Source organism: Drosophila virilis, chromosome X, assembly GCF_030788295.1.
Source record: "Drosophila virilis strain 15010-1051.87 chromosome X, Dvir_AGI_RSII-ME, whole genome shotgun sequence".
Classification (NCBI taxonomy): Eukaryota; Metazoa; Arthropoda; class Insecta; order Diptera; family Drosophilidae; genus Drosophila; species Drosophila virilis.
Window position 1 is genome coordinate 141,539 of NC_091543.1, and position 23,791 is coordinate 165,329.

The 23,791-nt window shown below is 35.5% G+C and overlaps 5 protein-coding genes across 11 annotated transcripts in view; 2 read left to right on the forward strand and 3 right to left on the reverse strand.

Annotated features, from left to right (window-relative positions):
* LOC6634690 (coiled-coil domain-containing protein CG32809) overlaps window positions 1-19,113 on the forward strand; it is a 29,157-nt gene extending 10,044 nt beyond the window's left edge. For 2 of the 6 annotated variants that reach the window (XM_032433338.2, XM_032433339.2), the window contains exons 7-17: window positions 4,134-4,248; window positions 4,746-4,844; window positions 5,845-6,008; window positions 6,279-6,344; window positions 6,404-6,487; window positions 6,823-6,885; window positions 7,067-7,526; window positions 7,592-7,774; window positions 8,904-8,997; window positions 14,406-14,561; window positions 14,873-19,113. In XM_032433338.2, coding sequence (XP_032289229.1) covers window positions 4,134-4,248; window positions 4,746-4,844; window positions 5,845-6,008; window positions 6,279-6,344; window positions 6,404-6,487; window positions 6,823-6,885; window positions 7,067-7,526; window positions 7,592-7,774; window positions 8,904-8,997; window positions 14,406-14,561; window positions 14,873-15,925 — 2,537 coding nt within the window. In that variant the 3' untranslated portion in view covers window positions 15,926-19,113. Of the gene's footprint in view, window positions 1-3,729; window positions 3,823-4,133; window positions 4,249-4,745; window positions 4,845-5,844; window positions 6,009-6,278; window positions 6,345-6,403; window positions 6,488-6,822; window positions 6,886-7,066; window positions 7,527-7,591; window positions 7,775-8,903; window positions 8,998-10,825; window positions 10,874-14,405; window positions 14,562-14,872 lie in introns of those variants that run through there. The other 4 variants (XR_011417416.1, XM_070211197.1, XM_070211196.1 and 1 more) reach the window with 4 other exon arrangements.
* On the reverse strand, window positions 324-3,374 carry LOC138911773 (uncharacterized). Its single transcript, XM_070211199.1, has 2 exons — window positions 3,283-3,374; window positions 324-3,207 (listed from the first exon to the last, which is right to left on the reverse strand). Exon 2 carries the CDS (start codon window positions 3,080-3,082, stop codon window positions 509-511), a length of 2,574 nt encoding a protein of 857 aa, XP_070067300.1. The 5' UTR covers window positions 3,083-3,207; window positions 3,283-3,374; the 3' UTR covers window positions 324-508.
* Window positions 4,830-5,445, reverse strand: LOC138911775 (uncharacterized). Its single transcript, XM_070211200.1, has 2 exons — window positions 5,276-5,445; window positions 4,830-5,220 (listed from the first exon to the last, which is right to left on the reverse strand). Exons 1-2 carry the CDS (start codon window positions 5,386-5,388, stop codon window positions 4,830-4,832), a joined length of 504 nt encoding a protein of 167 aa, XP_070067301.1. The 5' UTR covers window positions 5,389-5,445.
* On the reverse strand, window positions 18,222-22,411 carry hfw (leucine-rich repeat domain-containing protein hfw). Of its 2 annotated transcripts, none has more exons than XM_032433342.2 (4): window positions 22,331-22,411; window positions 20,104-20,996; window positions 19,201-19,711; window positions 18,222-19,141 (listed from the first exon to the last, which is right to left on the reverse strand). In XM_032433342.2, the coding sequence occupies exons 1-4, from the start codon at window positions 22,394-22,396 to the stop codon at window positions 18,749-18,751; spliced, it is 1,863 nt and encodes a 620-aa protein (XP_032289233.1). In that variant the 5' UTR covers window positions 22,397-22,411; the 3' UTR covers window positions 18,222-18,748. The 2 variants fall into 2 exon arrangements, with proteins under 2 accessions (XP_032289233.1, XP_002058342.2); XM_002058306.4 differs by having other exon boundaries at window positions 22,072-22,337.
* Window positions 22,412-22,649: 238 nt separating this feature from the next.
* LOC6634688 (protein Nazo) lies at window positions 22,650-23,565 on the forward strand. Its single transcript, XM_015169509.3, has 3 exons — window positions 22,650-22,816; window positions 22,885-23,108; window positions 23,164-23,565. Exons 2-3 carry the CDS (start codon window positions 22,907-22,909, stop codon window positions 23,382-23,384), a joined length of 423 nt encoding a protein of 140 aa, XP_015024995.1. The 5' UTR covers window positions 22,650-22,816; window positions 22,885-22,906; the 3' UTR covers window positions 23,385-23,565.
* The last annotated feature ends 226 nt before the right edge of the window (window positions 23,566-23,791 follow it).

Here is a 23,791-nt window from a genome sequence, read left to right on the forward strand (position 1 = left end):
TGTGTACATGCGCACATACGTACTTTTAAATAGATATGTGTGTATGTGTGTGTAATGCATTAAATATTTGTAAATAAACAAGTCCTTTGAAACTGTTGTTAACATTCCTTAACCCTTTAAAGCACATATTCATTTGTACAGAATACCAATCTTGATAAAGACAAGTCCGTTTGTCTGTTTAAATGAGTTTGACCAAATCTAAAATATAATATGATGTAATTATATATGAAGTTATATATATATATATATATATATACGTATATATATATATATATATATATATATATATATATATATATATATATATAATATTTATTTGTTGGCTGGCTCGAGGTCCGTGTTTGTTAAAACAAACAATGAAAAACAATTTTATTCAATTCTCTTCCGATATATTTCGGTTGCACATCGGCAAACCGTCTTCAGGGCACTAACACCAAGATACAAAAAACAATTAACAATTATAATACAATAAATTAAACATTATTTCGAACATTTTACATACATTATTTTACACGTCTGCGCTTTTTGACGTGGAGATTGTTACTGAGGTTGTTTGACTGTTTAAGAGGTGTCTGTACAAGTGAGCGCAATTTTCTGTGTCTGTCTTGTAGTTTAGTCGTTTGTAGGTTGGTGTGTTAATTATGTGTAGCATTTCCAATGTGTGTCGCTTGTTATAGTGTTGTTCTTGTTGTAAGATTGTTGTTTCATCAAAATTTGGTGTGTGGTTGCTTCTTATACAATGGGTCATAAGTGCTGTTTTCTGTATATTATTTTGATGTCTTAGTTTGAAGTCCGATTTATGTTGACTAATCCTTGTTTTTAGCTTCGATTTTGTTGTACCTATGTAGACACTATTGCACTTGTTGTTGTTATCCCCGCCACATGGTATTTGGTAAACGACGTTGCTTTTTTCGATCATCGGGATTTTCGACTTTATCTTGTTGAAGAATTTTTGTAATGTATTCGTCGGTTTGTGTGCTACTTTTATATCTTGTTTGTTATAACAGTCTGAGTTTGTGAGGCGTTCTGATAGTCGTGGTACATATATTAGTGATTTGTATATTTTAGCAGGTTCTGTTGGCTTTTTTCTTTCGATTTGTCGTCTTTTTAATAATGTTTTGATTATATTTGGGGGGAAGTCATTTTTGGTCAAAAGTTCTTTGATTTCATGTTCAATTTCTTTGTGGTATATTGTGTCCGATATTTTCATCATTCTATTCATACAGCCTAGTGCTGTATTGATTATCATACTCTTTGGGTGGTTTGAATTGAAGTTGAGTATTCGTCCGGAGGCTATGGGTTTCCTATACCACTTTATTTTGAGTGTGTTGTCCATTCTGCTTACAATAGAGTCTAAAAATGGTAATTTCCCGTCCTTTTCTAATTCCATTGTAAATTTTATCTGTTTGTGGAAGGAATTCAATTCTTTTAGAATATTTTCCACGTCTATTTTGTTCGTTATGGCAAAAAGGTCATCTACATATTTGGTCAAGAGTCTTGGTTTTATTTTTAATTTATCTGTAATCTTGTCCAACAGTTCCTCCATTAATATATCTGCGATTACTGGGGAAGCCGGTGATCCCATTGGCATTCCCTTAAGTTGTGTGTATATTTTGTCTTCGTATTTGAAATATCTGTTTTCCTGTATGCAAAATCTAACTATGTCCATAAATAGTTGTTTCGGTATATTCGTGTGCTCTTCTAATTTGGTCCATTTTTGTCTTATTGTGTCAAGTGCTAATTCTATTGGTATGCTGGGAAATAAGGATACTACGTCAAAAGATACTAATGTTTCCTCTTCTCTAATCTGGGAGTTGTTGACTCTGTCTTTAAAATCTACCGCGTTCTTGATGTTGTACCTAGAGTCCATTGTCAGATTTTTTAATATTTGTATTATATATTTGCACAGCCCGTAAGATGGAGATCCTATGGAAGAACATATTGGTCTCAGTGGAGTTCCTTCCTTGTGTATTTTTGGTAGTCCATATATCCTCGGAGGTACCGCTGTTGTTGTAGTCATCTTATTTCTTTCGTCCTTTGAAATAAGACCCATCTTGAATAATTGTGCTACGAAGGTGTTATTCTTTGTCTGTAGTCTTGATGTCGGATCCAGTCTCAATGTTCTATACGCGCATAAGTCGTCTAAAATATTTGTCATTTTATTTTTATATTCATCCTCATCCATTGCTACGGTTTTGTTGCCCTTATCCGACGATAGAATTTTAATATTTATATTTTCTTTCAGTAATTTTCGTGTCTGTTCCACTGTGTCCAGTATTGCTCGATCCCTACTGTTTTGGTTGTTCTTGGTTTTATGCTCTTTGACTAACAAAGAGAATTTTGTGCGCGCCGACTCTTGTGTTTCCTTTTCTTTTATTGTTTGCACTAGCTCCTCACCGTCTGCGATGTATTTCAAGAGAGGAAAATCTCTCTTGCTGATTGGGAGAGCGAACTTCGGCCCTTTTGCGAGTAACGCTACGACGTTTGGCGGGAATTCTATTTTTGTTTTGTTTACAAACCACTCTCTTTGCGTGTTGTTATCCGCTAAGGCTAGGTTCCGTTGATCTCGTAACTTATCGTGTTTCGTTTCTTGTCTTTTCTTGAGTGTTGTTGTTATTTTGTTTTCTATATTTCTCTCGCTCTCAAAAAACGCTTTTGCGTCATCTGTGGTCATCAGTTGTTCTATGTTTGTTTTTGCTTTTTCCATATGTTTTGTTTGTTCTTGTAATAGGTTGTGTTTGTGTTTTATAAGTAAGTTTAATATTTTGGTATGGTAAAAATGTGTGTGTCTAGTCAATGTTCTTGTTATGTCAGGGTGGGTTTTATTGTCAGTGGTCAGTATGGTCAAATGCTGTGTCAAGTTTTTGATGAAGTTAGGTATTAAATTTGATTTTCTACATTTTAACAAAAATTTTAAACTAGATTTAAGTTTAGTTAATTTTACCAGTGTTAGTTGGAATTTATTAATTGTTCTTTTCGAATCCTTGTATTTAGTTTTTATTTTTGCGTAGCTCATGTTGGTTGCTGTGCATACGGCGTGCCTTCCGTTGATATTTATTGATGGCTCTGGCGACCTTTCCATATTTCAATATTTATTTGTTGGCTGGCTCGAGGTCCGTGTTTGTTAAAACAAACAATGAAAAACAATTTTATTCAATTCTCTTCCGATATATTTCGGTTGCACATCGGCAAACCGTCTTCAGGGCACTAACACCAAGATACAAAAAACAATTAACAATTATAATACAATAAATTAAACATTATTTCGAACATTTTACATACATTATTTTACACGTCTGCGCTTTTTGACGTGGAGATTGTTACTGAGGTTGTTTGACTGTTTAAGAGGTGTCTGTATATATATATATATATATATATATATATATATATATATATACATAAAATATATATATATATTATATTATATATATACTTATATATGAAGTTTCCGTTGGAATGTAAATGATTTGTCTGTAAGGGTTACTTAATCTTCGGCACCCTAAATATTAATTGTTCTTTCTTGTGTTTCCTTCGAATTATTTTCAATAAGTTAATTTACGTTGTACAAAATATTGGGTATAAATAAAAGAGTTTGTTTTATAAACTATCTTTATAAACATGTATGAATAATAGAATACATACATATTTATACATACAAATTGTTGAACATGCTTTGTTTAAAACCCCCATGCGTAAATATATTATGTATAATTAAATAAAATATAAAAGGAACGCCTGTGAAACCATTCAGATCGATTAATCGAAGGGGTAGCATGGAACCCCTGTTTCCATATTCCTCGGATCAATTATACAGTATACCAGGTACACGAATATATACCTCTTTTTCTTTACTTACGATAAGAACAAATAACTTTTTTCCATGTACATTCATATATAGTATAAGTTCATGTATACAATGCATTGGTTACGCTTTTTATGGATTCAAAAATTGAGCGTGACAGTTACAAATTAGTAAGATTTATATATTGAACTAATTCGTAAATATATATATTTTTTTTTGTCTTGTATGAATAGTGTTTATTTTTGTGTTTATATCATATATACTACAAAAATTAAAGTTACACACGAAAGTCGTCAATGATAGACCACTTTTAACTGTGTTGATTTTGCAGACGGATATACCAGCTCTCCAGAACGAAGCGTACGTGGCAACTATGAGGAACCATACTATAGCCAGTACGGTACTCGCGGCGCTGTTGTGGCTCCCATCATTGACGAGGAACAAAGGTTAGCTATAAGATATATATATGTGTTATCCTACTGTCCAGACTTACTGACTTGATGGAGACCAACAGACAACTGACTCTGTTAGAGCTAGGAAGCTGCTGAAGCTTCCTTTTAGACTGAAGTGAGTATGAAAAACATTAAGCAAAATAGGTGTGTGAGCATCAATCTAATAAGCAAAAGGTCATCGGTTCCAACCAAGCAGCACTTTCTATATCTGATTATATAGTTTGTTATAAATAAATGGAAAATAAACGAATGAAAGTTAAAAATAATAAAGTTAATCAGTGTATTGAGTAGCAGATTAGGCTTCCATGTAGACAAAATATCTGTTTTTAATATGCATAGCCGCGGAACGGGAGCTTGAGTGGCATTCTTTCAGCCTTAAGTTGGCGCCTTGCGTAACCAGGTCGATGCCGGGAGTTCATTCTAATCTATAAACATAAATGTATGTGCATGCACTCAACAGTATACTCTTTCTCTTTATACTATTTTCACAGCGATGTGGCCCTCGCGGAAGACCAGTATTCGTTGTACGGCATTAAAGTGGGCCCTAACCGTCTGCCGCATCGTGGTAATCAGATCTACGACCCAACCAGGTGAGCATAGCCCAAACGCTGGCTTCGTACGGATTCCATATAAGTCGCATAGTCCGCCAAGAGTATATTTGGGATGTGAGCTGAATTGACGCCGCGTCGACGTCTACTGCGTCTGTAAATTTTTATACGCTTCACATTCCCATTTGTATTAGTTGTAGTTGCTGTGGCTACCGGATGAAAATAGGTTGTGCCTTTGCTCTTAATGGCCTGAACTATGAGGCAAAGCAAATAGCCGCCAAACGAAAGAAAAGCCAAGGCAGTAATGCTTATTTGAAACAATGTCTGCAGCTTGGATGGCTTCTCCTCGACCCAGGAGGCTGCCGGATCACTTTGCCAGGGCTGTTGGTTGCCACCGCCCGACATGCCATGGTCACCCCTATGAAAAGATTGTGAATAGGATCTGATTAAAAGAAGAGCGTTTACTGACTTACCGATCGGCAGCCATTAAAGCCATGCGCTGGGGCTCATCAGTCGCATTAGTGCAACTTGCAATATCATCGGTAAGGCCTCCGCGCTGACTCTCGGCGTGAGTCATGAGTTCCATTGATTTCTTCAACACAAGCAAATCATGTATTTGAAAATTTGACAAACAGTTTGCAAAGCGTTGTGGCGTGCTGGTCACTATTAAGCAACAAGTTATTGATCAAAGTAAAGTGATTCAGATTATTGGTTAACCGCGTGAATATCTACCGCTGCAATAGGCCATGGTTTTGTCTGGTACTTGGGCCTGTAAGAAGCGACTGTGTGTAAACAAATGGCCATGAATGCGTTTGGAGTACGATTTGTGTAGCCGTCTTTGTAACGCTTGCCTGAGTAAATTATTTCGACTTTCAAGCTTAAAATCCGACGTATGGCTTTAGGCTTGGTTGCTCAATTAGAACTGGTCTCGCGGCGGAAATGCGACTGAATATGCTTGTCACAACTGTGGGCCAAACTTGTGTGTAAATCATAAACAGTATCTGTTCAAAAGCGTGTCGAATGTTCTTATTTATCTTTACAGACCTGAAGACTTACATCGCATACGCGTTGAGCATATGGAGCGTCAATTGGCTAACCTGACTGGATTGGTCCAGAAGGCTTTAGTCAATCAAAATCCCCAAATCGCTCCAATGGCTGTGCCCACATTAGATTCCAACTATCTCGTTGTGCCATCACAAATGCAAGGTAAGTCGTTATGTTCATGATTCTAAGGTAACCCAATCGTGAACTCGAATAATGCTCAAGCTAGTTAAGACTACATTTTTCGGTTCAAGCTGTTCAAGTTGCAACCAAAAGGACTTGACCAAACATGCGACTCGAACGGGTAGGACTTGATTTGTTTGAATACTTTCGAGTTTGGTTGACCGTTTATTCAAACACATAAAAGTATATACTTTCATATATACAATTGTAATGATTTTTGATCTTTAATCTCTACTTTTTACTATTATTTAGCTAATGGTTCCGCTGATGAACTATATATAAGAGAAAAGGCACCCAAACTGGGAAAGAACTCCTGTCGTAAGTATAGTCCAACTTTTGCACATACATCAGTGTCCTAGACATGCTCTACTTTTCAGAAAAATCCGTATCATTTGAGAAATCTGTTTCATTTAGCGACGATATACAGGGAATACCCAAGTCTCATAGTCCTATACATGCCGGTAAATAAAAATAAATCCAAGAAATTACTTATCATCACAATTTTATACATCATTCTTTATTTTCGCTTTTTTGCTACATTTGGTTTTTGTTGAAATATCACGTGAATTATGTTAAACGATGTCTAAGAATTTCAATGATGTGCACATTGACTTTGCATTCCCTGACTTTGGTTTGTTTATATATCATTCAGATATATATATCATAAATCAGTTAGACAATAGTAGTAAAGTTGATATACCCTTTGAGTAGAACCAAAGATTACAGTTCCAAACTTGATGCTATTATATTAATACTCATCCTTATTCAAAAAAATTATTCTGCACCGGACCCAAAGCTGATACGAAACCAACAAAGCCAGCAATCAAGTCGTCTACCTTGCCACGTACATCGTCTCAAGGTAAGAGCCCTATAAAAGAACCGAAGGGAATCATTTCTTAAACGCAGGGATACTTTAAAAGACATACAACAATCACGCATGCATAAAACGAAAATCACGTAAAATATACTTTTTACAAATAATCAAATTCATAAATGATTTAAGTTGCTGTTCGTTCACTTACAATTAAAACAACCCGCAGAGCGCGATCGCCTAAAGCCCCCTCCACCGCCAAAACCCATTGTGTTGGCCCAGACCTCCCATCCTAGCTACCGCGCGGACATTGCACTCGCACCAGAGGTCTATAATCATTTGCGTGGCCTGCAAAAAAAGGCAAAGGACCTGCGCATGGAAGTGCGAACTTTGAGGCGGTTATCTCAGGCCCAGTCCGTAGCCGTACGAGAAGATATCAAGAGCACCTTTATGCGCATACGTGCCACATTGTTGGCCAGCAGTGGCAACTTTTGGGGGCAAATCGACCAGGACACCACGCGAATCTCGAGGGAAGAAGAACTATACAAACAGGAGGTCATACGTCTTGAAAAGGATCTAAGCGATTTGGAAGCTTCAGTGGAGAACTTACGTGGCGAGGTAATCAATCGACGTACGCGCGTCAATATGACAGCTGTCGAGGACATGGCGCTGGTACTAAGTCGTGCAAGGTATGTGCAATAAGTTAACGTTAAAAAACGCAACCAACTCTGATCTTACTACTGGCGTATTGTAGCAAAACTGTTGCTGAACTGAAGCTCAAATTTCCGACACTATCAAATGGCTTGCGGTGCATATTATCTAACGAGATGGAGAAGGTGGTACGTGAAGAAAAGTTCCTAAAAGAAGAGCCCGACCGCCTGGAGTCGGCCTTGCGACGCTGCAAAAAGCTTACGGGCACGTTAGTGACACTTAAACGGTTTGTAAATTTCAAAAAGAGCAGTGCATCGAATGCATTTCGTATACTTGAAAAATTGATTCGCTCAAACAGGTCAAGAGTCAAATTTTGTAGCTCGACCTGCTTGAGCTAGAGCTAAGTGTAGAAAATTTCATAAAGATCGGTTAAAAAAAAAACAAAGTTATATGCAACTGCGCAATTGAATAGAGCAGCATCTCTAAGAATTAGCTTATTAAGCTTAGCTTATTAAGCTTAATTCAAAATTTTGACCCAAATCGACAAACCCGCAAGGGGTTACATCACTTTTTTTTTTTCAAAATCGAGGTCGGTGCGAAAACCGAAACTTTTTCGATGATTATACCCTGAACCCATTAAAAATGGGTATAAGGGTATATTGTATTTGTGCAAAATCCAAATGTATGTAACAGGCAGAAGGAATCATCTCCGACCCCATAAAGTACATATATTCTTGATCAGCCTCAATAGCCGAGTCGATCTAGCCATGTCCGTCTGTCTGTCCGTTCGTCCGTCCGTCCGTCCGTATGTATGAACGCAAGGGTCTCAGAACTAAATGCTAAATGCTATAGACTTGAAATTTTAGATGTAGGTGCTCCTGGTGCCTGCGCAGATCGAGTTTGTTTCCGATCATCGATAACTTACTTTCCAAGCAATCTATAAAAATCGATATCGATATCCCGTTTTTTGGGCAATTTTGGTAAATAACAAGAGGTGGAGTCACGAAACATATGTTGCTTCTAAAATATTATATATTTGTTAAGTATCTTTCATTTAATACCTATCGCCACCTCTCCGCTACCACCCCAGAGCTATAAATCAAGTTGATAACCCAACTTTTATTGCCAACCAAATTAAGCCAAAATTAAAATGTAATTGACTTTTTCAGTATACACATATATTCTATGATACAATAAGATGAGCTAGAGTCGTGAAACATGATATGTTGCTTCTAAAATAGAATATACATATGCATTTGATGTTGGAAGAAGAGGGTTCAGGGTAACCCCTAGTCGGAAGCTCTTACTTATTATTCTCTCAAGTTGTCTATCCGAAATTGAAACATTAATTAACCGATGCTAGACTTTACTTTCAAAGATGTTTATTTATTGCTAATATACACCTCCCCGAACAGTTTGGCCAGCGTACAGGAACAACGATTACCACCCAATGAGCCGTCAGTAAATGAAGAGTCTTTACGTTCCGCCGATATTTCGGTGCCTGACAAGGTGAGTCCCTCCATAGATGCCCATAGAAATATATTCTTGAAAAACAAGTACACTAAAATAGTTATAAACAAAACACCTAGGGCTGTACTGCCAATGCTATTTTTGCGCATAAAACACCGTGTCATACATATTAAAATATATATACTTGTTTAAAAATATTCTTTGTAATTTTTCGATGACAAAAACTAGTTGCTTTTGACCGAAAGAAGTATGCATTGGCCAAGTTTAATTTTTAAAGATGAACTTTTCTTTTGCACACTAGTAACCTTGCTAAATATCGTAATACCCGCAGACTAAATATGTGATCAATATACATAGAGTATTTAAGAGGTAACTTTGCTTGCAAAATTTGGGATATTTTCGAGATTTCACTTAATACAAATGATGAAACGTAAAACAACATTACCTTTGACTTTGGTTTGGTCATAAAGTCTGTCTGCAAAACGAAAAACATTGTTAGATGAAAATTAAATTATTTAACAATTCAATTGCTGATTACATTATAATAATCCTTTTAATATTATTGTTTGTAAAAGAATAGGTAATCTTGCCTTTGAACTAGGTAAGTGAATATTTACATGAGAAACAAACAAAGCAAATCTAGCAAAATCTAACATATTTCATCATATTCAGCAATAACTGTTAAACCCTATTTTAATTACATTTAAATTTGGTAAATGAATTGTATATTTTTTATATACATGCTTACGTTCACAATAGTATATACAAATATTCAATCATAGTAGATTACATGGTTAAAATTTTAGCATTAAATCATGTTTATTTTCCAACATATGAATAAATGCTTACAATTAATTAAAAAAGGAAAAATTCAAATACTCAAACCTTATTTTCATTAAAATTATTGTCTATAACCCAATTCATGAAAGGTATTCAAATTATATAAAACACATCTTCTATGTACATTAAAAGTAAATAGGCTAAATTAACTTTAACATCAGCAATTGAATGTGTTTCACTTGTGCGTCTCATATCATCCGCATTAGTTGCGAATCTCAAATATTTTTTCTGAGGCAATTGTTGTAGAAGACTAACACTTAAAATGATTACTCCTCAAGTAAATGTCATGTTTACCATCAGATATTGCCGTTGTGCAAAGTAAAGTGCAGACATTGTAATCTTTTGGAATATTCAAAAAATATATAGTTACCTATTTTTGTGTGTATATATGAAGGGAATGTGAAACTTATTTTAATCTAATTTCATCTTTAATAGTGCGCATCGACTATAAACGGTTATTTTTAATTCAAATTGGAAAATTTGTAAGGGTCCAATAAGCAAGCTATTTAGTCTAGTAAATAAATCATCTTCTTTTATTTACTACTTGGTTCGTATACTTTTTTTTCTATCGTTTTCGTAATGTTTTTTGTTTATATATTTTTTTTTTTTTTTGTTTTGCGCAGATTACTATGAACAAGTTGCAATTGGCTGTTAATAAGTAGTTTTTTGTTCATACTGCGACAACTTCTTTATGCTTTATTGATTATATAGTTAACTCCAAATCCCACAAGTTTTTTTTAAAAGGCGAAGTGCAGTTTTGTGCACCATACCGAAGCTTCACCGATGTTTTCTTCATCTCCATAAAAGGGGGAACCATTACAAACAAAATTCAAAGTTTATTTTAATAAAAGCGAAAAAACGTTTTACGTATTGAACACCCTATTCATATTGATATGATGACAAAACACCAATCAAAGCTAAAAGTCTTATCAAATGAGGTTTACCTAGTGATTTCATTTTCTTCTTCTTGCCTTTTTTGGAACTAACAATTTTGATATCGTATACAACAACAACTACAACCACATAGTTTAACTGGCGATGGAGTTCTAACTTCAAAGAGGCAATTACTGAGTAATGACTGAAAATACAAATATTAAAAAAATACACAAAAAACCAAAACAAAAAAACTAAAATTACTAAAAACCATTTCTAAAATGATGAACCCATAAAACTATGTCCATTTTATTTTAGCTAAACATTATTTGCTCCGCATTAAACATAACTAGTTTATATTTTTGTATACTACTTACTACTGCTATAAACTTCTAATTAATACTAAACTCAAAAACCTTTTTAAAACTTACATAAAAAGCTACATATAAGCCCAAAACACACACACTTAACAACTGCAATAATCATTAGTTACATATAAAATATATAACATATGTATACATATGAATGTGTGTGCGTAATGTGCTTTCCAAAAGGGGTTTATCCTAGGCAAAATAATACACCTTGAATGTGTGTGTTTGTGTATGTGTGTGTGTGTGCACACTTCTGGGCTACAATTCCTTTATATATTCAGCGCTAAAGGAATTACAAATTACAAATTATATGAACACTTAACAATGTTAAAAAAGCTACGGATCAAAGTACCTAAATATAATTATAGATCGCCAATTTTATAGTCAAAATTTATCAAAATCAATGCTTGAACGTAGGCAATGACAAACAAACAAAAAAATGAAAGGTAAATGGAATTGACACAATTTTTTTATACATGTTTTGAAAGACTTAACAGCTCTAACCTCTGTGGTAGAAAAACCGTTTTTATCCCCCAGTTCCATTAAATACTAAATCCCAGATGTCCCTATAAATAAAAATAACATAAATTCAAATGTGCTCCTAAAGACCTCCTTGTGTGCTCAGATATTCATATTTTAAATAATTGTTTTCATTGCTTTCGTCTGTGGTCTGCTCGTGCACCCCTCTACACATCTTACTATTTCTATACAGTCTGGATTGTAAAACTATCAAAAAAATGATTTAAAAAACTTATACATATTTATTTGCAAGCAAAATAAAACATAAACATTTAAATCTAGGAAGAAGACGCATTGTAGGAACATGACTTAAGGCTTAGGAAATATGCGAAGGGAATAGAAATGATATCAAAAAATAAAAAATATCACAAAAAGGACTTTAAAAACCTCATTCCTATATGATGTAGTCAGCCAATGCTAATATTTTTCATAAGTAAACAGCATAATACAACTTATAAATGCCGGTTATATTCAAGATATCTGGATAACCAAGAAATTAATTTCCGACAGATCTTTCCAACGGAAGTTATATGATAAAATCGTCCGAATCGGCAAATTCCGACGTTAGTTCTGAAAGAAATACTAGAGTTTAATGCCTATGAGAATTGTTGATACATATCAAGAATATATACTTTATGGGCTGGGAGATGTCTCCTTCTATACGTTACGCATTTCTTGTCATAATATCCGCTAAAAGGGGATTAAATATGTTGTATGCTGAGTTATAATTTGCAATATTCCATCTTCAATTTGGCTATAGAAATATTATGCTCTGATGTGTATAGGTACAGTGAGCTCTTTATGTATCTCTATCTGTATGGTTTTTTGGTAATTATGTTCCAATATAGGTTTATTTATTTTCATATATTTTAAATAGTAAAAGAGATGACATTATTCAGGCTAAGAAGACGAATTGTAGTACGTGTTGCGATAAAGCTCCTGCTAAGCCAAATCCAGCTATCTTGTTCATTTGTCGACACTAATGCTTTATAATAAGAAAGTACGTCTTTTGTTTATAAATGCATTGGTTCGGTTATTATTATTTACAAAAAGGTGATATGTATTAGTTCTGAAATGATTAGTAAATGTCAACAGTAACGTTTTGCAGTTCCTTGACAATTCGAGACAACTTTCATATTCTTTAAAAAATACTTACATCTGTTTCTTCTTCAAATCCTCTGTTGTGTTTCTGTCAATTATTTATGTAAAAATCTCTTTCGCAAAAAGTTTACCATAACTGAAACAAATTCATTAACTTGTGTGCATGCATGTATGTATGTGGGGCCCTCTCCAGCCTTCACTTTCTACTCACTCGTTAAAAAGATAAAGGATGATGGCAATTTAGATTTTCTTTTTCATCATACATTCATAACGTTAATTTATGATTTCGTACGTGTCCTAAAAAACTAGAAAGAAAAAATTCAAAACAAACTGTCTTTGCCTTTCTGATTGGCTAAAATATTTAAATAACATTGTGCAACTTTTGGAAAGAGTATGATTCGGTGTTCCGAAGACTTCATATATGCAAACATATTCATAGAATGTTTTTTGCTTTCAAAAATTTGCTTTCAATATTTTTTATAAGCCATAAGCTAGTAAGCAAACAGAGTTAAGAAAATAATATCTGTATATTAATGTTGTAGTTGAAAAATGTGTATGTCTTTATAAAGATTCGTAACAACTTACATGTACCTATGTTTATGCATACACAAATCATTTAACAGCGTACAGTCAATATTTCATTATCAAAATAACCAAATCAAAACAAGTAAAAGGCCAAGTTTTTAAAAATTTATGTATGCAAGCAGTCAGTCACTTATGTTCTCACTCATCGATTGTTGTCTTTGAAGTTTTAACCATCTATTTTCCCATCATCGTACACTCAGTCATCGATGCCTTAATATATACATATATTTATTTTCAACAACTGTCCAAAAAAAAAAAAAAAAAAAAAAAACAATTTATAAATCTTAAGTCAATATAAACTTTAGCTTATTTTTTTAATAATTAACAGTTGATTCAAAACTTACCCAAATATTTAATCGGTGAAGACTTCATTTGGAGCTATGTTTAATGTACATCTTATATACTTCATGTCGCTTATGTATTTCTGTTTAACCTCACATAGTCTAATACCACAGATCTTGAGCGCTGAGCCCTAATTAACGCCAACCTCCTCCCATTCTAATTTTTTTGAAAACTTGTTAATCACAAATGTTCGAGCTTGTTTTGTTTGCTTACGCATACTCTGTGTACTTTATAAATACAATTTGTTGTACTGAAAATAATAAGAATGTATATTGCTGCATGAAACTGGGCTAATTTCAAACCTTAAAAAATATTCATACATATTTTCAGCCACATCTATCCGAAGTTACAAACAATAGCCTATTTGCTGACAACGTTATTGTTTAAAGCAAAAAAAATCGAGTTTTAATCATAGTATGGAAAGCCTTGGAGCACATTTATTTATTTGATTTTTTGCATGACATGAAAGCTGTAAATTAAATCAATACAAAAAAATCGTTACATAAAATCTCAACCGAACCTAAGATTTAGTTTGGTCACTGATTTTTGTCCTATACTAAATATTGTCCTTGTGCACAGCATGATTCATTTGTATGCAACCTGTAAATTGAGGCACCTTGGCTTGGTCATTTTTCTTTTAGCCACTATCTTGATGGGTGTTTAAAAGTTGTACAAAATGTATTTATTTATCGATACTTTACCACATGAAGTATATACATACAATACCTATGTATAAATGTTTTTAAACTTCAATTTTCATTCAATTTTCGGCCATAATTTATGCATTCACAATTGTTCAATTATATATTTTTGTAGCCAATCCCAACACCCAGGATGGGGTCGTTCACTGTCAGCGGGGGATTCGCACCCGAAAACGCACTCGATGCTCTGCTAGACGAGCTGAAGACATTTTCAAAGCCGATTGCCCAACAACAACAACAGCAACAACAACAACAAAAACAACAATTCGAGGTAAGTGATTTACGGGACTATTTTAGATTTCGATTCTGATCAAAGATTTTGGAATCATAATGATTTGGTGTTCCTTACATAAATTCCATTCGAATCTATCGTGTTCCAAAGTGTTGCCTGAGTAAAAATGATTTGGGTTAACAAACCAATCAACCTGTTTAAAATCAATTTAACCTCAGTCAGAATTAGAAGCAGCAAAAGTAAATCGAGTCAGAGTACATGCGAAATCAAGAATCGAAATCTTATGCAGGCTCGTTAGCTTGACATATTATATATAGACTTATTAACCTCTATCGAGTCAATTGACAAAGGTACGCCCCGAAGATTCGGCATCCGATGAGAGCGCCCAGGCTGCTATACAGAGTACCGTCACCACGCAAATATCCCAGGCTCGCCTTTTCACTGAATCCAACGTAAATATGCAACAGGCTAACACTAACAGCATGGTCATTGCTGTGGCAACAGGTGCTATACAACTTTCACGTGGCCCATTGAGCCATCAGCAGTCCCAGTCCCAGCAGCAGCAGCTAATGGTGCACACCCATATGGGCAGTTTACGTCGCCTGCACTCCTTCCCCAGCGAATCGGAGAACGAATTCCCAGCCACTGGTCCGCGTGACAGTCTCGCTAATGGTGGTGGCAGCAGCATCATCAAACCACCACTCCCTGAGCGTAACGCCGATTTAATAACTAAAGTGGGTCACAAACGCATACCGCCACCACCGCCGCCGCGTACCAGCTCACGCAGTCCACTGGCCAGTCCGACAAGCCCAAATGTGCCACAGAACATAGTTGCCGCAGCTGCTGCCAACAACATTGGTGACAATATCATCAGCATCGAAACTGTCGTTATCGGTGGTGGCGACACCTCCAGTGGCGACAACTCCAGCGGCAATGAGTCCGGCAATGATCATGCCCAGCGCCAGGTTGCACTTGAAATGCGGCACCAGGAACTATTGAAGAAGCAGAAGCTATTGCAGGAACAATACCAGCGTTTGCAACAAATGAGCAAGATACCCTCTGTGGACATATCCTGCCCCTCACAAGACCCAGCCAGCGGTGGCAACGCGAACACAATGCTCAAACACTTGGGCAGCGAATCAAATATACAGCAAAAAATCGCCGCATTGAACCTGGCCTGTGAGTTCGGCAGTGGTGTCGACGCTGCGGCGGCTGAGACTACTGTGGGTGCAAATGGTGTGTTGATCAGTGATGCTACGGGTGGTGTGGTCGGCGGCGTTGTTGGTGGCGGTGGTGTTGTTGTTGGGACGGTTGGTACAGAAGCTGCTGCTGCTGCTGCAAACACACAATTACAAACAGCTTCAATGACCACTAAGCAGGTATATGAGACGGAAATACTTTAACACAACTGGAAATTGGCATGGAGCGAAACCAAAATTGATATTTAATCTGTTGTAGCGCCCGGTTAATTGAAGCATTATATGTCTATCTCTGTCATTTGCACGAGTTTCAGCTCTATCCGTATATCACTATCTTTGTCACTCTTGTTAACAGACATCATTAACATACGAAGACTTAGACAGGCCTTCGGACTCTGTAATATCATTAATACATGAATAATAGAATTGTTAAGAAATGTTAAGTAACTAAACTCGTAATTATACGGGTTACATCTAAATGTCGTACATACATATATATATATATATATATATATATATATATAATGAATATAAATTCATCTACGTTTATATGCTATTGTATGTATGTACCCAATGCCAAATGAAAATCAAAAACTTTGAAACATGCACCCAACATAGCGGCACATAGCTGTATGTATGTATGCACATAAGTACATCTTATATATGTCCATATTCAAAAGATTTTGGATAATATCCATAACAAGCATGAGTAGAATATAAAAGAACCCTAACGCATGAATCCATTATACATTAGAAATATTTATAACCTGGTTCTGATAAATAGTTGGTCCTTGCAATAGGTCCTTAAATAGGCAGACCACAATGTCAAGGAAAACTTTACTTAAAAACATTTTGATCCTTAAATATTTACGTTAAGATATTTATTATTTTTTTTTTTTTTTTTTTTTTTTTTTTTTTTTTTGGTATGGGACGTGAGACTGATAGTTCTATATATCTAGGTCATCAAAAAGTAATGAATAATTACTCAAATAATCAATAGATACGGTTATATTTCTTAGAAAATAAAACTAGCTAATTTTTATTCGAAGACAGCCTAAAGCAATTCGCAAAAAGCGTTTCCTTGAAAACCAATAATATGGTTTTTAAGGTGCATTACGTTTTTGGGAAGAGTCAATTTCTTCGGAATACCGAAAAGAAATGTTATTGCTTATACCGTACTCCCATTAAATGGGAATATTTATTAATTTGTACGAATGTGCATCACATTGGAGCCATGTCGGTCCGCCCATTTATTTGTTAGTGCACCTAATCAAGGCTTTTACAAATTATCATATATTCAAGCACTCAGTTTTTTTCAAGTTGTATATTTAATATATTTCATAGCACAGCTCTTCATAGCTATTTTTAAATACTTTTAGGTTTTTACATGTTATAATGAATTAAAATGCTCTTCATTTATTGATAAAAAGGCATATTTGAAATATAAAGTATATATACACTGACATACATATGTACATACATACTTACAAACATACATAAAATGTTGTATTATACATTTAGTATATATAATACACGTACCATAAGGGTATTAAATGTACATATTCATATATACAATTAAAAATGTGTTGCACTTGTACCAGATTTTTATATAAATTTAAAATGCATTTCCCAGTTTTTGGATGTAATTTTACGTATTTATGCCTTTATATGTATATATACGACGGTTACATGTAACTATTCCTAAATTTACTTAGTCCACTGGCTCTGCCAATGATACACATTTTTCAGTTAATAAGCACATTTTGTAAAAATCGTTATTTGTATGTTTCATAGTTCAGGAAAAGATAATTATACAAACAAAATTTTCCTTGATTTTACGTAACTCGACTTTCTAAATTGAGCTACGTCAGAATCGACGAATACTGATAATTGTTTAGTATAGTTAAATTACACATCACAATACGAATTAACTAATTGACTTTTAATTCATATATACAAATATAACGAATACAAAAAGATACGCTCAAAATATTTATACATTATTAATACATATTTTCAATAATGAAAGCACTTTTTTAAATTTATTTTCACATTTTGACAAATACGAAAAAACGTTACGCAACGAAAATACATTCAAAAGAATTGATTACAGCGATAAGAAGTACGAAACTACATATGTGAAAGTATTTAAATACTATAAAGCGGCAAACATAATAATGGTAAAACTTATTAAACATATTTTAAAATATAGTTATGCAAAAACACCACAAAATCAATGGTATTAAATGTATGTATGTATGTATACGTAAATGTTTTTCCTATTAGGCACACACATTTACACAATCAACTGCAAACATGCGTGGCAGTACGTCTAGTAACATGGCATAAAGTAGGTACTATAAAGATTAATAACAATAATAAAAATATAAAAAAAAAACTATACAAAATCATCATGCATAGATGTGGACATAAAAAATCGCATTTTTTTCTTAAATTTATTGTAATACATATTTAAATTGCAAGAAACCACAACAATAAATATCATACGCAAAGTAGCCATCGGTACTAATTTTAATAGAATTTTTAGAAGGCGTACTTACATGTACATACACAAAAGCGAATCCTGCAAAACCTTACTAAGTAACTAAGACTATATGTTTTTGGATATTCATAATTTCTTTATATAGCGCAGTAAATTCTAGATATTTCACGACAATACGCAAATTCACTTACAATAATTGACAACAAATATTCAAACCATTTCATTATAAGGGGTTATTTAAAAACTAGAAAGTGTAAGGCACATTGAAATTGATATCCGTCATAGTGTGTCATGGAGACGTCCAGTCGGGCTATTGGTATATATATAGGTACATATCGTTTAGCTTATACACAACATTTCATTGCAGCAAATAGATAGATCTATTGTTATATAAATAAATATGTATATATAGGCATATGTAAGAAGGCACATCAAAATCGATATTCGTTATAGTCGCTCATGGTGAAGTGTTAAGCGGATATGCTATGTCCACGTTCAGTCTGGCTATTTATCGGTTAGTTAATCTAGGACTCGCACAGCCAGTCGCAGGGCAGTTTCGGCATTTTGCTTGCTGGCCAGGGCAAGTAACCGGCTGTCTTGAAAACCCAGTAGTCGTAGGAAACCTTTGTGATCAGAGCTAGCAGGAGAATTATTTCTGCTGCTATTAAATAGTATATGTAGTCCGTCCAGTCGGGCGGTGACTGGCACAGCTTTGTTTCCTGCAGCTCAATAACGCTTTGAGGTAAATTGCGGCATCTTATGTCCATGTAGTCGGGTATATCGGTACTGCGTTCCTTAAGCCAGTTTTGCAACGTTTTTGCCGAGTTGCAGTCACATTGCAGTCTGTTCTCAGCCAGATAAATGCGCCGTCCAATGCCCGTATCCATAAGAGCATTGTTCAAAAAATATTCGGGAATCTAAAAGAAAGCAAACAGCAATATATCCATGTTAAGTTGGAATCTTTTCGTTTGCTCACTTTACTCAACGAATTGTTCCGCATGTAGAGCCGTTGAAATTGCTCAATGAACTTGGTGCCCTCAAATTCGTATATAGAAGATATATGATTATTATCGGCGACCAGTTTTACAATATTGTAATAGGTGGGATTTGTATGGAAATGATCTCCCAAGCTGCTTATTTTGTTGTTGCTTATGTTTAACGTAAACGTGTTGTCCGGTAACTGGGATGGTAGCTCAACCAAGCCAAGGTTAGAACAATCGACATTACACACGGTCCTGGATTGATCGCCCTGTATTATCATGATACTGTATATATTGCAGGAACAGTTGCCATAATTCGGTATACTTGGACACTTCGTACCACATTTCTTAATGCTTTCGAGTTGTTTAACGGAAACCAGATCCGTGGAATTAAACCACTTATGTGTCGCGTTATACAAACAAAAGGAGTGTTCCGGATTAACAATGTTGAATGAGTCGATATAGATGATCTCGCTGAGGGGCTCACAGAGCAAACGCATGTTCCCACTGTAAGATATGATAATATTATATGTACACGAATAATTCTTATTAGTTGCCCTGTTTGAATTAATCTGGCATCTAGGTGATTGGTAGCTATCAAATACTAGTATAGTCCTGATTACGAATCTTCCCTTCTCAGATTTGGTCAAGATATTTTACCAATATCTTTACTTGCCTATGGAAGCTATATGAAAAAGTGCTCCCACCCGGATTGGCCCCCAGAGTAAGGCTACATTTAGAAAAGCACGAGTTTCCATAGAATTCCTATTTGGGCTCGCTTGTTGATAGTGATCAGGAAAATATATATATTTTAGGTGTTCGGAGACGACCCCTTTGCGTTACACATTTCATGACAAAGTTAAAATACTCTACACAAGGCTAGGACAAACAACACTTACCTAATGTCCAAGGCAATGTTCTTGTTCTGGTTTCGATTTGGCACACGGGAAAGCAGATTATTCGATATGCCCAGAAATTCTAGGTGGGGCACATCCTTGACAGCCCGTGATGCGATTTCCGAAATGTTATTATTCGATATATTAAGGCACTTTAGCTTGGAGTGTCGCGGGAACGCATTCGTCAGTTGCATTATATTTCCATCCGTGACGGCGAGCGACTGCAGCGATCGATATATTGGATTGGAGAGGTTCATAGCCTGCACGGTAAGATTGCGTACATGCAGGTTTGTCCATTTCGAAATGTTGCTGCAACTGGAGACCATGGAAATATGGGTAATGTTGCAGCAGTACCAAGAGTTGGCATGCGTCGGATGCTCACGGCACTGACAGCTATTGGAATCACGCTCTCCAGGACTCTGCTGACCGTGAACCTGCGACAGGCTGCCATTTTGTCCACTGTACGCAGTCATATTATCTGCAGTTATGTTTTCGGCACCAGTATCTAGCAGAATATCCGCTCGGTCAGATATTTGTGAATCATCGCCACTAGCGTTGTGGCGGCGCCAGTTGAGGCACAGCTCCTCTTCCGCGTAAAAACAATTTCTCAGATATTCTGGCAATTCGGAAGACACTGCGGCTGATGGTGTAGCAGTTGTCGTACTGGTCATCGGTGTTATAGCTGACAATGAATCTGCGTTGTCTGCTTCGTTCACACGATGTCGATTAGGTGCCGATGTAGGCGATGGCGGCGAGACCATTGCCACCTCTATCGATTGGGTTACCAACGGGGGCGCCGGTTCTGATGGAGTCGCTGCCAGAGACTGCGGCGGCACCGTCACCTGCTGCTCGGGATGCGCGCATGCGTAGGCCAGCAGCATTAACAATAATACCAGCTGCAAGGACAGGACAAGGGGCGCGAGTTTTATTGAAATTGTCTATTGATAGGCACAAAACGGATATCCAAATAATAATACGGCGCTTAGCCCAGCAAGCGGGATGTTTACACAATTAATTAGCGCACATGTAATTCGATAAGAACAAGGCTTGGCCCGCGGTTGTGGCAATTAACTTGAGTGTTGCTGGTGATGATGCCAATTGACCTATTTTCTAGCTACAGGCTACTTACAGTGGCCGTGTTACAGAAACAGTTAGCGTTTTATAGCATTCTCTTGGCAAGTTCTGCTAATAAAGTCAATTCAGCAATGTAAAGCAACACTGGTGATAGACGGAGTCGACTGGATATCGAGCGAGTTGAAGGCGTGCCTCAGACACAGTAGGCTATATCAACAAAAAGTAATTAGGTATGTACATACACATACACATTTAATATGTGATATATGTACATACGAAGTCCGGAAAAATGTACGTAAACGTACATGTACTTTTTCCTTACGAGAAAGATGCATAGATAAAAACACGCACATACATATGTATGTACATATAAATATATACAATCTGTTCAGCGTATTTTAGTAGTTCTAGTAAATTATACATAACGCCGGGTTTCTTATTCTTTAATTTACTAACGTATTACCGCAGATTGAATTATTTCTTTATGTTAATGCGAGCACAAATGGATGTTTGCTAATATAGCCATATTTACGTTAATTCTGCGAGAATTCGCGTATGTATGTACGCACATATATTAAAAATATGTATGTTTGTACGCATTATACAAATAAATATTTTGACGAATATTTTTTCTCAAAATTTACCAGTTACAATATGATCCTCACATTAAAATGGTCGATATACAAACAAATAAATATGCAATAAGTTTTAATCGCTGTTAAATTATATTCTAGAAGTACATTTTATGTGCATGCAACTGCAGATAAAGCTTAAAGACACACAAATGTTGACATATACAAGCAAACATAAATATACATGCATATATGTCTGCCAGTACATACGTCATTTACATATAATATATACATTGCATATATTGCGTATGCGTGATTGACTTACAACTTTACAATCAACCATTGCCTTTATTGGAGCGCGATGACAACTGCGATTTGATAAATCAGCATTTGTATGTTTTAAAAAAAAAACATGATCATATTTTAAAAATTTGTAATCTCTTATATTGTTGGCGTATACTAAAAACTACGACACTACAGAAAAACTTTCAGTCATATCAGTCAATGAATTTTATGTTAAAAAAGCAAATTGTTATATTTTTTTAAATAAATTTAATATTAAACAAAATCAAGAAACAGCGTACGTTATCGACAACAAAACGCACGCAAGTGTGTTTTAGGGCTGCCAGCGTAGTAAGCGCGATTTTCATGTACTAAAATACTAAACATGGTAATAATTAATATAATCGAGAAAGCCAGTATTTTTTTGGCATTTTTGCTCTTAGATCTATACATTGCTCTAAATGTGTTGAAATACTAAATTTCTTTTCGCAATCTCATCATATTTGAATAGGTATCATTAGAGATGTTAGAATCTCGATGACACTATCGCTTCTGTGTTCCTAATATTCTGGGAATGAGTAATGCTACGTTGTTTTTTTTATGAATATTAAAACTATCGGTTTTACCAGCACTATATATCGGTCTATTTCTGTAAAAAGGTCTTTTCGCAGGAATAGCAATATAAAAACTGTTCTTTGTACCATGACGCGACAGCAGATGTTGTCTGAGGGAATATCGCGTAATATAAATAAATCGCAAGCAATACCAACAATATCGTAGCCAAAGAAGTACTCAGATTATTTAAGCCATACATTGTGCCAAACCAAAACTATTTCATCATCTATTATTTTAACAGTAATAGAAAATAGATAATCAAAATGCCGATTGATACGCGCGAGCTAATGGAAGCTATTGCAATTGTTGCTGATGAGCAGAATATACGTGTAGCTGTAAAACAATCTGCAAAGGGCACAGCGATCTGTGCTGCCTGCTGCTTTGCAGGTGGCCTACTGATGGGTCCAGTGGGCCTAGCTGTTGGTGGCGCTGCGGGAGGAATTGCCGCCTACAAAGTGACCAGTGGTGAGTGTGTTGATCGAGATTCGTGCTGTATTTAATTAATTGTTGACGTTAACAGGCACATTTAAGCCGCTGGGAGAGGTAATATTAAACGATTTGACAGACATGCAGCGCGAGCAGCTAGTGCAACATGTGACAAAAGCCGTCGCCGAGGTACACCCCACAGATTTGGTAATGCTGCTTCCGTTGATAACGCAGAATGCCTCCGTTCAACAGGCTGTGCTCAGTACAATTATGTCGTTTGTTACCAATGAACTGCGCATGCAGATTGTTGACTGATAAGCTGATTTGTAAATGCGCCCTGGTCCAATTACCGATTTTACTGATGTACATATGAAAATATAATTTTAATAATAATTTCCTTAGATACTATATATATATAATATATAAATGAACTAGAGGTTATATTCGGGAGCTCCCGACTAGGGGATACCCTGAACCCTCTGCTTCCAACATCAAATGCATATATTTATTCTATTTTAGAAGCTATATGTCAAGTTTGGTAACTAGCTCTTATTATATACCGAAATTGCCCAAAAACCAGGTTACCGACATCGATTTTTATCGATTGCTTGGAAACGGAGTAAGTTATCTATTATCGGAAACAAACTCGATCTGCGCAGGCACTAGGAGCACCTACATCTAAAATTTCAAGTCTCTAGACAGACGGCCATGGCTAGATCGAC